Source organism: Lonchura striata, chromosome 1, assembly GCF_050655825.1.
Source record: "Lonchura striata isolate lonStrDom1 chromosome 1, ASM5065582v1, whole genome shotgun sequence".
In the NCBI taxonomy this organism is placed as follows: domain Eukaryota; kingdom Metazoa; phylum Chordata; class Aves; order Passeriformes; family Estrildidae; genus Lonchura; species Lonchura striata.
In genome coordinates this window covers 1,636,732-1,652,126 of record NC_140703.1, presented here as the reverse complement: position 1 = coordinate 1,652,126, position 15,395 = coordinate 1,636,732, and the positions used below count along the sequence as shown (strand labels likewise).

At 36.0% G+C, this 15,395-nt stretch overlaps 1 protein-coding gene across 50 annotated transcripts in view; it reads left to right on the top strand.

Moving 5' to 3' along the window:
* The window catches only part of ABI3BP (ABI family member 3 binding protein), a 114,729-nt gene that overhangs the window by 70,012 nt on the left and 29,322 nt on the right, over window positions 1-15,395 (top strand). For 34 of the 50 annotated variants that reach the window (XM_085588802.1, XM_085588727.1, XM_085588745.1 and 31 more), the window contains 13 exons: window positions 1,269-1,316; window positions 1,838-1,912; window positions 4,062-4,136; window positions 4,969-5,043; window positions 6,298-6,372; window positions 7,010-7,084; window positions 8,695-8,769; window positions 9,387-9,458; window positions 9,948-10,022; window positions 11,586-11,660; window positions 12,135-12,209; window positions 13,331-13,396; window positions 13,723-13,797. In XM_085588802.1, the coding sequence (XP_085444928.1) occupies window positions 1,269-1,316; window positions 1,838-1,912; window positions 4,062-4,136; window positions 4,969-5,043; window positions 6,298-6,372; window positions 7,010-7,084; window positions 8,695-8,769; window positions 9,387-9,458; window positions 9,948-10,022; window positions 11,586-11,660; window positions 12,135-12,209; window positions 13,331-13,396; window positions 13,723-13,797 (936 nt within the window). The remainder of the gene's footprint in view (window positions 1-1,268; window positions 1,317-1,837; window positions 1,913-4,061; window positions 4,137-4,968; window positions 5,044-6,297; window positions 6,373-7,009; window positions 7,085-8,694; window positions 8,770-9,386; window positions 9,459-9,947; window positions 10,023-11,585; window positions 11,661-12,134; window positions 12,210-13,330; window positions 13,397-13,722; window positions 13,798-15,395) is intronic. The other 16 variants (XM_085588859.1, XM_085588764.1, XM_085588722.1 and 13 more) reach the window with 12 other exon arrangements.

The following is a 15,395-nucleotide window of genomic DNA, read 5'->3' as shown; positions in this document are numbered from 1 at the left end:
AGGCTGCTTGGGAGGTAAAATTCTTTCCAACGTTGCTTTGCATTGTTAAAATAAATCTGTTTCCCTTCTAAGCCACAATCAATTAATTTCATGTCATTATTATTTTCTGCATGAAGGAGTAGATTTTGCCCAGTTATACATACATATGTAGTATTTGCTTATAAACATTTATTGGCATTAATGATTCTTTATATTGTATTCCAAAATACTGGATTTTTATGTCATTAAATGTGTTAAATTCAGTAGTAGGCAGAAAAAGTTACTTTCTGTCCCATGCTCTCCTGCTGGAAATAGCAACAGAAAATGTCAAGGGTCTCAAATATCAACATCCATTATCCTTTGGTAAATGTGAAAAATTTAAGAATAAACATTTTATTGAAGACATTTAAATTGTAGACACAGACCAATATTTTTGAAATCTGATTTTATCTATGTGATTTCTTCATGTAACAAACAGGCAAAATCCTTGTCTTCTCATAAATTTTTAACTATGGCATCTGATTATAAAACATTGTTTCCAAGTTACACCTTAAGATGCCACTTCTCATATGCCATTTTTTACCTTTGTGACCATTTTTCATTTTTAGTGTAGTCTGTCCTTCTCAGAAATGGTTTATGGTTTTGTCACTCAGATTTTATGAGCTTGTATTGATCTGTGTTTAAAACAAACTAACAAACAAAAACAAAAGCCCCAACAACTTACTGTTTCTTCAAGAATCTGTAATACACAGAATGTTTTCTACAGCATCATCCACTTATCTTGTAATTGTCTTAAAATATACAAAGACGTTTCTTCTTTAAAATTGTAATCCATACAGAAGAATTGACAGAGAATTGACATCAATTTCACATCTTTATGACTCTAAACCAATGGACTCTAGATCCATCCCAGTTTAGAGCTGAATTATATGACTGGCAATGCTATACACCATGTCATGCTCTTTGATAAGTGTTCAGTACACAACCAATTGCTGCCTGATTCTAGCTGTGTACATAGAGTGCAATTGAAACACATCACCAAGGGAAGAGATTCATGTCCCTAAACATCCATTTTCTGAATAACAGAATGAAAATATTTGGCTATTTTGTGGAAGTCTATGGGAGAACTAAGCTCACACTATGCTGGAGCTTACTCTGCTTTCTCAGATATTTATTTTAATACAACTGTTTCTGTATGAGGCAGAATACAAAGTACATGATTCAGAAAGTAGTGCTGATTGTAACTTTTCAATTTTCAAAGCATCTTTTCTGTTTTGTTTCTGATACAGTCCTGGAATCTATAACACTTAGAACTGATCAACTAAAACCAACGCTAGGTAACAGTTTTACCTACAGGGTAAATCACCTGGGGACCATCACATTTAGCTTTTTCCTCACTGGCCATCACAAGCACTGCTTCATTGCACTCCACTCTTGTAATTTTTTTACTATTAAAGTTCATCCTGTAAGGGGGGGTTTGGTGATTTTTCACTAACAATTCATAATCGTCTTTGTCTTTTTTTCTCACACAAATGTGTTCTGCAAAGGGGATGGAAGCACCACAACCTACCTTTGACTGCTTGTCTCTATACTCCATTCCTATCATGTGCTGCTTCACCTTTTATACTGTGCAACCATACTGGCCTTGTTTTATATTGTCCTGTTACAGAGGTTTTCCATCAGCACTGGGGTTTGTTATGTACCAAGCCTCCATATTTCTCCATTACTCAAGTTTTTTGTGATTCCAAAGGGTCCCAAAGGCATGTGTTCTTCTTTAATGTTATACTTTCTGTCAGTATCAATTCCCAAAAAATAAAAAAATTCTAATATTTGCTGGTTTGGCTTTTTTTTTTTTTAGTTCCTAGAGGACCACAGTATTTTCCTTCCAAACCTAGAACATCACCAAGCCCAGAGGTGCCACGGACAAGACCCGGTATGTTCATTGCTCCTTTACCTTTTCATGCTGACACATGTGTCTTATGGATTCTGCTGTAACCAGTGGAGCTTCAGATCTGTATGTATTCCTTGGGCATGTATTTTGGAACATTCCTTGAGGGATAAAATCCAGTGACATGTAGAATTTATAAGCAACCTGGTAAACTGAAAATATCTTCAATTCTTTATTACATTTTAAGTCACTGCAGCAATGGATGTTTTCTGTACAATTCTCAGTGAAAGTAAGTATTTTCTGTGTAACTGGCTTGTGTTCTGGCAAAGTGAGGGTGAGGATGAGGGGTGTCATTGCAAAGAGGAAGGATTTTCCTCTGTATTTCTTAAATTGTGTGCCTGCTCTTTTTCAGGATTCATACTTGTTGGTTCACTTTTCCAGAGCTCTTGTGTTGTTCAGAGATTTAAGACTGTGTAATACTTCCTATAATTGTATCTGCATGGGTTGTTATGCCCATATACAACCTTGGGGGAATTAAGGAGGGAGAAAGTAAATTATGCAACTCACATTTGTGTGATGTGAGGTACCGCAGTGGGTTGTCCCTGGCCAGAAGCTAAGCACACACTGACCTCTCACTCATTCCACCCCACAGTGCTCTGGGGAGAGAATCAGAAGGGGGAAAAAAAAAAAGGAAAAGAGGGGAAAAAAATCATAGTTCAAGGTAAAGACAGTTTAATAAGGAAGGATAAAAGGAGGTGGAAGAAAGGAAGTGGTACAAAGCAGCTGCCCACCCCATCCCAGAGGCAGACCAGTGCACCATCAGGAGCAGTGGGTGCTTTGGAACGTTGTGTTGCTAAGCATGACTTTATGTGAGTGGAATATCCCTTTGGCCAGGGTGGTTCTGCTGTCCTGACTGTGTCCATCCTGCCCACCCCTAGCCCAGCCCTCTTGCCTGGGGGCTGAGTGAAAAACAAAGAATTCTTGGATGCTGTGACAAGGCGTATTCAGCAACGACTAAAACATTGGTATTTTATCAACACTTCCTTGCTCATGAATCCAAAGCAGACTACCACAGGGCCTGCTATCAAGAAAATAACCTCAATTTAGCCAGGACCAGTGTGGGTATCCAAGACACAGGGAGTATTGGATGGTGTTGAAGAGATGGGCAGAGACACAGGAGTCAGGTTCCTTTTCTCCCCAGTATGTCTGCACCTATGGCTTGAAAAAAAACCTTGAAATAAGTCAGGAAAGCACACAAAGCTGAAGGTACAAAAAACCATCCACAGTCTCTCTGTGGCAGTTAGAAAAACTTCAGGTTTATATTTGGGATCTGTTTTGTATTAGAGCTGTTACCTTAAACTGGAGGAAGTTCTAAGGAACATAATACTTCAATGTTGAGTTTCAGGGAGAAGTGAACATCTGTCATCAGCCCTAGTAGGGATGGATGATTATTGTGCAGACAGTGATTGTTCTTGGTAATATTTTGGTTTTGTTGTTTTATTATGCTAAGGCAGCTCTGGAAACAATTAGGTTTAGAACTGAGAAACTAAAGGCAACAATAGGTAATGATGCTTTCTTGTTTGAATGGTCACACTGTCATTCTTCTTCAGCACAAATTGTCAAAAGCAGACCTGAAAAAAATTTTCATCTTTCTTTGCATGTTCCTTAATAGTTTAACAGTCAAGGTCCTCAGTCCCTTCTTATTTTTATGAAATAATTGAGGAGAATTCCTGTTTCTTTCAAGTTGTTATGCACATTAAATAGGAAAATTTCCTTCAACATTGAATGGTAAGAAGCAGAGAGCAGATCAGAACAGGATCCTAATCATGTTCTCAGTCATCCTGTGGAGGTACACCATTGCAGGTGCAGGGCACCATGGCTGGGCAGAGCTGCATCCTGAAAGCTTTCTTTCTCTGCTTCCCTTCCCCTCCAACTTTGTGGAATTCAGTCCTTCAGAGAGGACGGAAAAATAATTCTGTTCCACTCAAACCTCAATTTTACTGTTGGAATACAATCGCTTTATTAATCTTGGGTCATATGATTGCTTGAGGCAGATCCATTTATCTAAGGCATTTTTGTCACTTGAATCTGATATTGTGAATCATTCCAGGACAACACCCATTACAGAGCAGTGTATTTGTATTTGAAGCTATTTATTACTTTAGTAATGCTCAACCCAGTTTCTTTCTTTCAGCTTCTAAAGACACGTATCACAGGCCTTCCAAACCTAAAACATCACCCAGTCCACGTGTTCCTCCAACTAGAGCAAGTAAGCTTATCAATATTTGTCCTTTAGTGCACGAAAGTTTCATCACTTTGAAGTTTTCAAAACTGAGGAGCTCTCTGAAGACACAGAGATACTTATTGTACAGGCTGTGCTTTGCTCTCATAATCAAATTTTGCTATGCAGCTGTCATGGAATAAGATACTCAGCTGGGTATCATACAGGTCAATGACACACAAAGGACAGGTGTGGGTTAACGCCCTTGCACACAGGAAAATCTGCATCTTGATTTCCTTAGAGGGTGACAGAATATTTGTGACTTGCTTCTTTAAGAGTGTAAAATTACAGTACTTTGCTGTTCCCAAAAATTTTTGACATAGCTCTGTCAATTTGAAAATTAGAGGTAAATTTCCATGTTTCTTCTGCTTTGACAGCTTTGCTGTGGATTTTTGTTTTTTTTTAATGCAGAGTTGATTTGAATGAGCAGCAGGTTTTTGGAATATGAAACACTTGTGAAGCACAACTAGGAAGTATTAGAACTACAGCAGTTTACTCTGTAGAAAGCTGTGTTTGTTATTGATGTTAGGAGTGGAGAGTTGATCTGACACTGCGCTGTAAAAGTCACTTTGCTTTTGGTCTCTGCACTGGCATTGTATTGATTGCACTAACAGGAGATCTCCTTGGGATTATTTTAAAATGACAGAAATAATCCCTAAAAAGTTTCTTAGGAGAAAACTAATCCTCTGATTCATCAGAAAAATCGAAAGACATATTTTGAATCATCCTCCTCTACAATGTGTTCAAAACTTTGCACATCTTCACAGGTCCAAGAATCATCATCCTCAATAACAAATTCAAACTTTGCTCATTTCCACAGGTCCCAAAGAAAGTCGACGAGTCCCTTCCAAGCCCAGGGCATCACCAAGTCCGGACGTACCACACACAAAGCCTGGTACCTACATTGTTGTTTTCTTGTGCCTGAATGCCCAGGGGTCCTTTTGGGTTCTCTTTCCTCAGCGAATGCAGTGTTGATTAACTTTTCTTCATATTACAAATACATTCTCTGATGATCATTAAATGGGCTTTTCAAGGAAAACAGAGCTGATTTCTATTTTTAATGTCTGAGTTTTAGTAGTTGCCTCTGCTTTTCCGCCACACGTCTATCAATTTTTTATTTTTTTTTTTTTTTACATCAGGGTAGACAACACACAACAAACATTATGAGAAGTTGGAAGAAATTTCATTTCTTTTGTGCCTGTCAAAAGATGCTTAGAGAAAAACCTATTTGAGAGCCTTTATATATGACTCCAAATACTCTCACTGAAGTCGCTCATAGGTTTGTGTGACCTGGTAAAGGAAGGTCACCCTTAAAAATAAACTTAATAGGAATTTACATAGTAATGAACTGCCAGACTCTGACTTCTAACAGTTCTGAGAGTATCCATTGAACATTATTTTGAGTGAGTGTATATTCACTAATTTTACAAAGAAACAGAAACAAAAAAAGAATGTTTTCCAAATTGAAAACAAAACAGTCATTTTAAAGGAAGTATTTTTACTACTAACTTATCCTCACCGCTAACTCTGGGTATCTTATTTTTTTTATGGAGTTTGGCATTTAGTACATTTACAGTTGAACACCAAAAGACAGCAGCAGGTAAATTTGTTACCTTGAACTGTTCATTATTATTTTTTCAGTACTCCTTGGGCCAATGCTTATATACCATTGGTCTGTTTTTCACATAATCTGTTTGTGGCTTTGAATTGTTTTCTTTTCTACTACCTGAACTATGTTCTATTCTGTTGCAGGTATTGAAAGATTCCTAGCTGGTTTCTTGTCTTCACATAAAATCTTTTTCCCTGTCACACACGTTGTAATTCCTTTGACACTTGTAGGAGACTAGCACTCCATGGGTAATGCAGTTAGGAGTTCTGAAATACAGATGGAAATATATTCCCTGTACTTGTCTGTGCTCTTTCAGGCTTTGTTGCTTGACTCTAGATTTTTCTTACCTGATTAATTTTCCACACATATTTTCATTAAGGATTTTGCTTTCTCTTGAGTTCCTGTGTGTATGTGACACTCAGTTTTTCAGGCTGTCATGCAGGGATTGTTTTTTCTTTGCAAGCATGTGACATGCAGTGCCTGTGCAACACACCTAATTTTGTCAAAGTATAAAGCCTTAAAACAGATCTTTTCTTTCAGCTCTTAAAGAACCACAACATATTCCTTTTAAACCTAGAGCAACTCCCATGCCGGATGCTCCATACAGGAAGCCTGGTAAATTATCTGGTCTTTTTGAAGCTTCAGTGGATAACTGAGCAATTGCTTTTGGGGTGGCAGTGGGGGGAATAATCATCAGTGCATCCACTGTTACCTGGTTATTATTCTAAGTTAAGAAACCTCTGCAGAGATGCAATTAAATCTGACAGAAACTTCAACAGTTCAAGAGTTTTTGTATTTTATGCGTATATTAACAGAAGAAAAAGTATCTACCTATATTTTATAATCAAGGATAAAAAGTTATTTGCAGCTTCTATCTGAGCAACACATTTTAATAGTTTGCATCATGTTTTTGAAGCTCTTATGAGAGAAACCTCCTAACGGTGTTGCATTGCTTTTTCTTTTTACATGTATTTTCACCCAGATTAGAATGAGGATTCCCTTCAATTACATTTTGCTTAGGTGACTCCCCATCATAAATTAAACAGATCTACATAATATAATCAGTGATTTCACTGAAGGTTTGTTACTGTTGTTTCCTAATCATAAATTTCTGAGGGTAAATACCCATTGCTGTTTTAAAACATCTCTTTCCTGTTATATACAGTATAGTACTGAAAGGTTTTTGGAGAAAAGGAGGAAAGGGAGATGCCTTTCACTATTCAGATAATTTATTGACTTTTTTTCTCAACAGAGATTTTTCCAAGCTTTGATGAACAAGATACTACTGTGATTCCTCATATTCCTGAAAGAACAAAAGCAACATTTGGTAACTGTTATTTCATAAATAATTATTCTATTTTCCACCTTTTTTAGAGAATATCATCTTAGAGAGAGCTCATTATATTTTATTAAAACCTAATAATGAAATTTTGCTCTACTTGCAGATACTTACTTGATCTTTGCTCTTGATAAGGGTGACAATGCATAAGTTCATTTACTTTCAAAGGTTCTTTTCTTTCTCTTCTAGCCTTTCCAGTCAGGATGATGCAATTCCTCCAGATGTTATCTATTTTTCAGTAAAAGGTGACTTTATTTAAAGAGCAGATAGTGATGTTTCACAGAATCACAGTCTATTCTGAGTTGGAAGGGACCCACAAGGATCATCGAGTTCCACTCTGAAGTAAACTGGCCCATCACAACCCTTGCATTTTCACCATGCTTTAACAACTGAGTTAATCTCCTATTCTTCATGTAAATTGTGGATAATTTCATTCTAAAGTACTCTTCTTCTTCACTCCTCATGGTTTAATTTTACAGAAAAAAAAAATATATATCAACAATGGCATAAAGTCTCCAGACCAGCTATGTGACCGTCTAAATCCCACTCTGCTTCTTTACCCATCTCTGCTTTCTTCTAGTTATGTGTTGGGAAAACTTGCTGAAATAGATGAAACCTTAGCTGGGTGTTCTTCCTTCTTAACTCAATTGTCAGATGTGGACCAAGTAAGGGTCACTGCAGTAAGCAGGAGCATTGCTTGAGCAGTTGTGGTTCAACAGTTATCTGTCCCCAGCTTCAGAGACAGACCTTGACTGTGATTTTCTGAGAATGAAATATTTAATATTTAATATTTAATGAAATATTAATAGGCATTTTATAATATTCAAACTATATTTATTTTCTTTTGGAAGATGAGGAAATTAAAAATGCTTTTAAACATGTTTCTACTGCAATATATATTCCCTGTATGCAGTGATAATTAGGTTAGTATTCATTCAGTACTTGTTCATCTAGCTTTATGAAGTAGGTGCCCTGTTGTAAACACCTGAGCTACCTGAGCAATAGTCACATGCAGAAAATGATTCTTCAGAGCAAGGGGGATGAAAACTGCACAGGCTAAGGCAGATCATCTTGGACCTCTCACATTGGTGGAGACCACAGACTAAAAAGTGCTAAAATAACCTTTTCCAGTAAATGATTCCTACATTTACTTACAAGATTTTTTTAATCTGAATAGTGTGAAGATAACAATGCTAAATCATTTCCACATAAGAACAAAATAATTCAATTTAGAAATCAACTTTGACAGTAATTTTCCACTGAAAAAGGAATCCTGTCCTCATATACTTATGTGTGGCAGATGAGGAAGACTCAGGCTGCCACTGTCTATTTTTGTCCTGTCACAGTATGAAGATGGTAATGATTCTATCCCAGACTGCTTGATGCAAAGCTACAAATTTGTGTATTTATTTTAGAAGTCTTCTTGTATAAGTGACCATTTAACTTGTTTTCCTTTCTTTGCAGGAATTCCAGCTTTCAGTTTATTCTTACATAATCTGCCTTATTCTAGATCAGATCATACCTATGTTTCCTGTGTGCTGTGAAAAGCAGTGCATTTTTTCAATTATTGTTTTGGATACTTTTTGTTTTTATTCCAGCTCCAACTGAAAAACAGTTCATTCATACCAAACAAAAAACAACTGAAAGACCAAGAGTGCCATACACCAGACCTGGTAATGGAGTAATTCTTTTAATTTTTTGTTTAATCATTCTTTCCCCAAGTTTCAAGTTTTGTGCTTCTTAATGGGATTACTCATAGCCAGTTTTGTGGTGAAACAATGCATTAAATTTCATATGATTAATCCAAAATAAGCCAAAACTGCACTACAAATAATAGTAAATATTTATAACATATACAGTGGTATTCCTCTGTCTATAGCACATAGCAAATGATGACTGAAACGTATTAATGAGGGTATTGACAAATTCCAGTGGCTAGGCAGACTGAGTTCTCTGTGATTACTGGTAATCTTGGGTGCTCTTCTGTGAGCATTTCTTTTTATATTTTCTTGAAATGCAGCAGACTTTCTTTACAATTTGCTTGTGCAGTTAGTAACAGACATTGCTGAAGTGAAATGAAAGTAGCTTAAAAATAGTTATGGAGGGCTGTGTGATTTCCCATTTTTGGTATAAATGCATAGCAGAAGTTAATAGAGAGATAATTATATGTGTCAGCAGTTGATTATCAAGATATTCTGCTGCTCCTTAGTTTGGGACATTTTGCAGGTTTTAGCAAATGCTAATTGTTTAGATTAATATTCTAAGATTTTTCACATTTTCTTCTTAACAGCAATATATCCGACAACTCCACAACCAATTGTCACAAAATCTTCTACTACTGGTCCATCAAGGGCAACAATGGGTAAATAAGTTTCCTTAACATTAAGATGCAGGTATTTCTATTTTTTCAGTGGAGAAATTTCTAGAGACCATGCTCCAATGTGGCATTCATGTAACACCATTCCACTATCATTTGTTCTGCTGCCACATGCACGTATCTTAGCACAGAGGATTCTCATTTCTATTTGTCAAGTAAAGCAAAAATAGCCTACAGCTTATGTCTGGTCAGAAATCTGTATTTGTCAGATCTCCAACCAAAATCAGTGGCCTAATTTTTCTTTTAGAGCAAGAATTTTAGCCACTAACTCAACTTATCCTACAGCACACTGCTGGGACTTTTCTGTGCTTTGGCTGGTCATTTTGTTCCAGGTTCCAGAAAGCCATGGAATTGTTGTTGTCTTTTTTTCAGGCATTTCCAGGCATTTCAGGCATGCATTTTCTGTGGGCTAAGTATGGCATTGGATCATGGCTCCTGAAGAATACAATAATAATCTTTTTCCTTTTCTTTCAGCTCCAAAAGAAACACTGCTCATTCCTTCCAAATCCAAAACATCTGTTGGGCCAGAAGTACCACAAACAAAACCTGGTAATTTACAGTTTGTAACTTTAGAAGTGTTGCTGTGGCACTGCCTTAGTTATATTTCTGCTCTCACTGAGTTTTGTAGTCATGCAGCATGCATAATAAGTAGATAGAATTTTATATCATTGTTCAGCTGAGAACTTGTTCATAAATTATATCAAAGTGAATGCCCAAGAATTGGATATCAATTCCATGGAAAGCAGTTGGATGGGTTTAGTAGCCATCAAAAAATGTGAGAAATTTAATTAATTTTAATAAAAAATATATTTCTGTGCTTACATTCAAGAAGTTCTTTTGTTTTGGTGGAATTTTATTATTCTAAATGCATTTGATTCAATTTCTCAAGTACTTCTGAAAATCGGGCTACAGAGTTTTAGTCCAAGTTATTTACATGCTAAGAGCAGAAGTGCCTCCAATACCAGTGATTTTTGCAGTAAGCATGGTAGATTCAGGGATGCATGCCTATAGTGAAGGGTGGTGATATCTCAGCTGTACCATTGAGTGATCTGTTTCAGTAAAAATTGCTGAGGAGAAAATATAGTTAGGTTAGGAGAAACTACAGAGCAGCTCCTGAACTTTCCTTCTCTCTGATCTAACCTCTGAATTGATAAAATTTCATTCTTAGACAAATAGCTTAATGGATAATTTAGTAATTTCACACCCACTTCTTTCTCCTTGTCTGCTCGTTACAGCCAAAAAGATTTCAAGCAGAGACTCTCTTCATTCAAGAACTATATTCTATCTACACATATACCATATGAACATATATATTACTGTGAACATCAGATTGAACAGTCCAGGAAAAAGGACTGAAAAAGGAAAAATATTTCTAAATGCCTTATTTTGCAAGGCTGTTCAATAACCAAGTTGGATTCCAAGTCTCAGCTGAATAAGAGCTATTTCCAATCATGTCATAGTTAACAAGTGCCATCTTTTGGCACCACTACAAATTTAGTTTTAGGGAAAGAATTTTAGAGAACAGAATTTAGAGGCTTAATTTTTGCCTTTTAAAGTTTAAATCATTATAAAGGTGTATATGCAAAACAAGCTACTGGTAGGAAAAATTGTAAGCAAATGTTTACTGTGAAATATAATGTAAGTAGGTTATTTTCCAGCTTCCATACTTTTACCTTATTTCTGAAAGACAAAGAGCCATGTAGTGTGTGCCTCTGCCTGCCAGTCTGTCCTTTTCATCCAGTAACTGAGAACTTTCAGTTAATTCATTCAAATTCGAGTGAGGTCTGAAAAATAAATACATTACTTAAAACTTCTAGAATTTTTTTGAGACATGTAAGTTAATCAACAAGTGGGAGAAAGACCAAAGACTGCCAGAACCCCAGGTTTAGGGCAAGTGTCCTGAGGTTCGTGGGGCCCTGCAGAGCAGTTGCCCTGTCTGGTTGTCAGCATGAAAATCCATCCAGACTAATCAGAATGTGTCTGCCTCGTGCCTGTTAAAATTGTCCCAGCAGATGTGCAGATAGGTTTTAAGGAAACAATGAAGACAGATCCTTCATGAAATCCAACTTCTTTAATTTGCCTTCTCACAGAACAATGGTTTATTTTTTATAGCTCCAAGGGCAACACACCTGGGATCAATTAACCTTGTAACAGTTCATGTTGTTGATGGGTCCAAAATAACTTTGGGTAATGAGAATATTACATCAGTTTATTTTTCATCAATCTTTACTTTCTCTGCTTTTGCTATATGGCTAAACCTACACTTTAATCAACAGAAATACCATAATATATCTTTGTCATGTTCATTTGTTAGTTACAGTCCAGTGCATGTCCAAAATGTTGCTGTTTTTAATTTTCCAAACATTTTTCTTATTCATGTGATTCTTTATAAAATAAGTATTATATGTACGAGGCTGAAGAGTCATGTAAAAAGGCATTGCCTTATCATCTTTTCTGATTTTGTCTTACTAATGATATATATCTTACCAGACACAAAAAGTCTTTTACATGTATAAAAGCATGATTTTCAGCCAGATTTCTAGCACTGACTCTTTTGTTTATGATCTGCACAGACAGTTTGAATTTCCTTTCCACCTGTGATGTTGTATGTTTAAAATGCAATCATTTGCATTTGCTAAGCAGTAATATGTCCATTTTCAGTTCCCAATGAAACATACCACATTTCACCCAGACCCAAAATTGGTCAAGCAACTGAAATTCCTTGGTTCGATACAGGTAATTTTTTAAGATTTTCTTAAGTTGTTGTATTGAGAGTCTGTAGGTCTTATGTAAAATCAGTGCAGTTTAATGTTTAATGGTCTGTTCATTACTACCTTTAAAACTGTTTCAAATACATATATGAAAACTTACTTTCCCCCTTATCAAATATTTTAGTTTATTGCACTAAAAATGCAATTTTCTCAATATTGTCTCAAATATTGAAGATTTATATGAAGTTTTTAAACAGTATTAGAGCTGTGTTTTGTATACTCATATGTATACAGCGTTGCAAACATCAAGTTAACTGAGTTCCAACTTTTTCCTTGCAAAATCTACATCTGTAAAACTTCCCTATTCTAAATATCAAAAATGAGTAGTATGTTCTTTCCTGTATTTTCTCTGATGTTTTGGAGAGGCTGAAGTAAGTGTTATGGGTCAAATGTTTTATTTGTCTTGAATATCAAATAGCCAGCTCTACTTAAAAGAAGCTGATTTACAGACTTTGCTAATTGGGCACAAGATAACAGTGACTACTGCTTATGCTTTCAGCTTCCACAGATCCCATAGCATCTAGACTATCAAAATTATTTTGCAAGTGAAAGGCAACAATAAAAAAAAGGTTGAGGGTTTCTGATTCCGACCTTACTGATGACACTGTGCCTCAGCTGCCCTGCACAGTGTCTGCATTGGATGCTCCCAGTTGTTTTCTCAGCAATATTTTGATGTTGCATAGTTTTATCTAAGTCTTTGGTTTGGGGGGCTTCAGTTCAGTGTTTTATTTTGAGGTTTTTTGTTTGTTTGTTTTTTACAGAACCTAATTAAATGTCTTAAGGCCATGGATACCTTGCAGAGCTAACTCTGTATCCATATACAGTTGGGTAACTGGCTGTAAATATTTTACATCTTTTTCCTAAACCTACATATGAATGTAACTGGTCAGACTGCATGATGGAGCCATCTGGCCACTAAAGAAACTAGCATTTTCCACATGCATTTTGGATTAGAACTCATAGAATTCTCATGTGTCCATTTTGCTGTATCACATTGGTGCATGGACCTTTTTTGTCTGGCGAATTGCACTGCTTTGTCCGTGTTCTGTTACACACAGCATTGAAACAGGACCTTATTTCTTTTAGCACCTCATAAAACTCGTCTCACTTCTGCAAGACCACGGCCATCAGATAAACCACAGACCAGACCTGGTAATAATAATGTTTATTCAGTCTGGGATGGGGAGGAGATGAAATAGTTAATTAATTTTATCTATACTTAGTGGAATTTTAAATCTTGCTGGGAGGAAAAAAAAGGGGATATTTTTTAATCAATTAATAAGTCTAGTGGTAAAGCCTTTCCCAGTCAGAAAAAAAATGAAAAAAGAAATGAAACCAAAACTACATGTGTCATCACAGCAGGTGTTACTTCTTCTCTAGAGTGGAATTCTTGGCATCACATAGAAGTCTGTTCAATATTTTTCTCATGCAACTTCTTTTGGTTTTTTTTTCTTTTTTCTTTTGAAACTCTCTCACAGCTTTTAGTAAAACCACACTAGCACCAGCCAGAACAAAAGCACCTGCACTGCCAAAGTGGATTGTGCCAACAACAGGTAGAGTTCTGGGTTTGGGGTGGTTTTTCTTAATTTATCAATAAAAGATTGGAATGTGACTTCCCCAAGTCATCTTGAGCCCTGCAAAATATCTCATTGTGTTTTATTACAGAATTTAATTCCTCAGAGTGCCATGTGTAATTGCTTCTACTAATCCTGTTATACAATTCTCGAGGGTGATTGTGCAATGCTATTGGCACTCAGTCTGTGTAAATTTACAGATTGATTACTCTGTGGCTGCTCTTTACTAATGTTTTCTAGATGTCAGACCCACAGTAAGTACTGGAAAATGCCTCATTGAGAAAGATCAGCCACTTGTTTGAGTCCAAGTCAGGAGGCTTGGTAGGGAAGCCTCAAAGCCAAGTCCCTCTCTAGTTACTCTGTGCATGTGCTGTGCTCACATCAAATCAGCATAATATTTTGACTGGTAATTCATAATGAATCCTTTTTTTTTTCCATAGAGCATTAATTTATTGCATCAATACAAATAGCATTGTGGATTTCTGTTTTTATACAGCCATTGGTTAATTAAATATATCTTTTGGGGATTCCTCATCAACATTTCAAGTTTAAAATTATAAATAAGTAAATAATGTACATATTCAAGGCAAACTTTTGGCTGACCACCCACTAAAAGTGCTATTGTCCCATATTATTGCTGGCTGCTGTTACTATTTCTATGCTAGCTAGATTAGGATAGCCTGAGTGATATTCCATCTATCCGAAACATTTTTGCCTGTGTCATGGTCAACATAAAGGTATTGTGGTTTGAAACTTTGTCTTTCTTTTCATTACTGCTTTACTCATGGCAGAACAGCAGTGCATGTTTCTGAAAAGAAAACAAAACTACTGCTTCCAACTAGATCATGTACAACATTTTGTTCATTCTCAGCTGACATAACTCAGAAAAGATTATGAATCTAAATTAGGTTCTGAGAAGCAGAATAGAGGTAGGTTTTCTCTAGAGACAGTAACATGCACAAATAATTTAGACTTGTGATATACACTTGGGTGATTTGGTGTGAATTAGTCAAAGTGCTGCCATGTTTTGTTTATGTTCACTAAAAGGTGCGCTAAGAAACTAAACAAGCTCTAACTATACCTCCTGATGTACAAGTTTTTGGGTTTTTTTACAGCTGGTGCTGGTCTTCTCATGCCTTTTCTTCCTTGAACATCATTGACATGAAACATTATCACTCTGGTGTTTTGTATAGCTGAAGATCTAATTAATATTTTTAATTACCTGAAGGCAAATTGCAGTTATATATGATATGTTCAGATATTTTAGACATGGGCACCAGGTCACCTGCATCCTGTTCCCAGCTTACTGCAAGTCTAACTCCCAGCTTACTTTAATCTTCAGTAAATTATTTATCATGTATGGACTGTGGATTTGTGAGGAACATGCAGCAAAAGTGATCAAATAGTAAAGTAATTCAAAAATTATCTGCTGCATACCATTAAAATACTAGTGAAATATCAAAACAAATTGAGAACCAAATGATAAATCTATTAAATCTTTAGCTAGAGTGATTAGATCATGTTTGAACAGGTTTGGAATTTGATAATTAAATTAATATTGATTTTTTTTTAATATA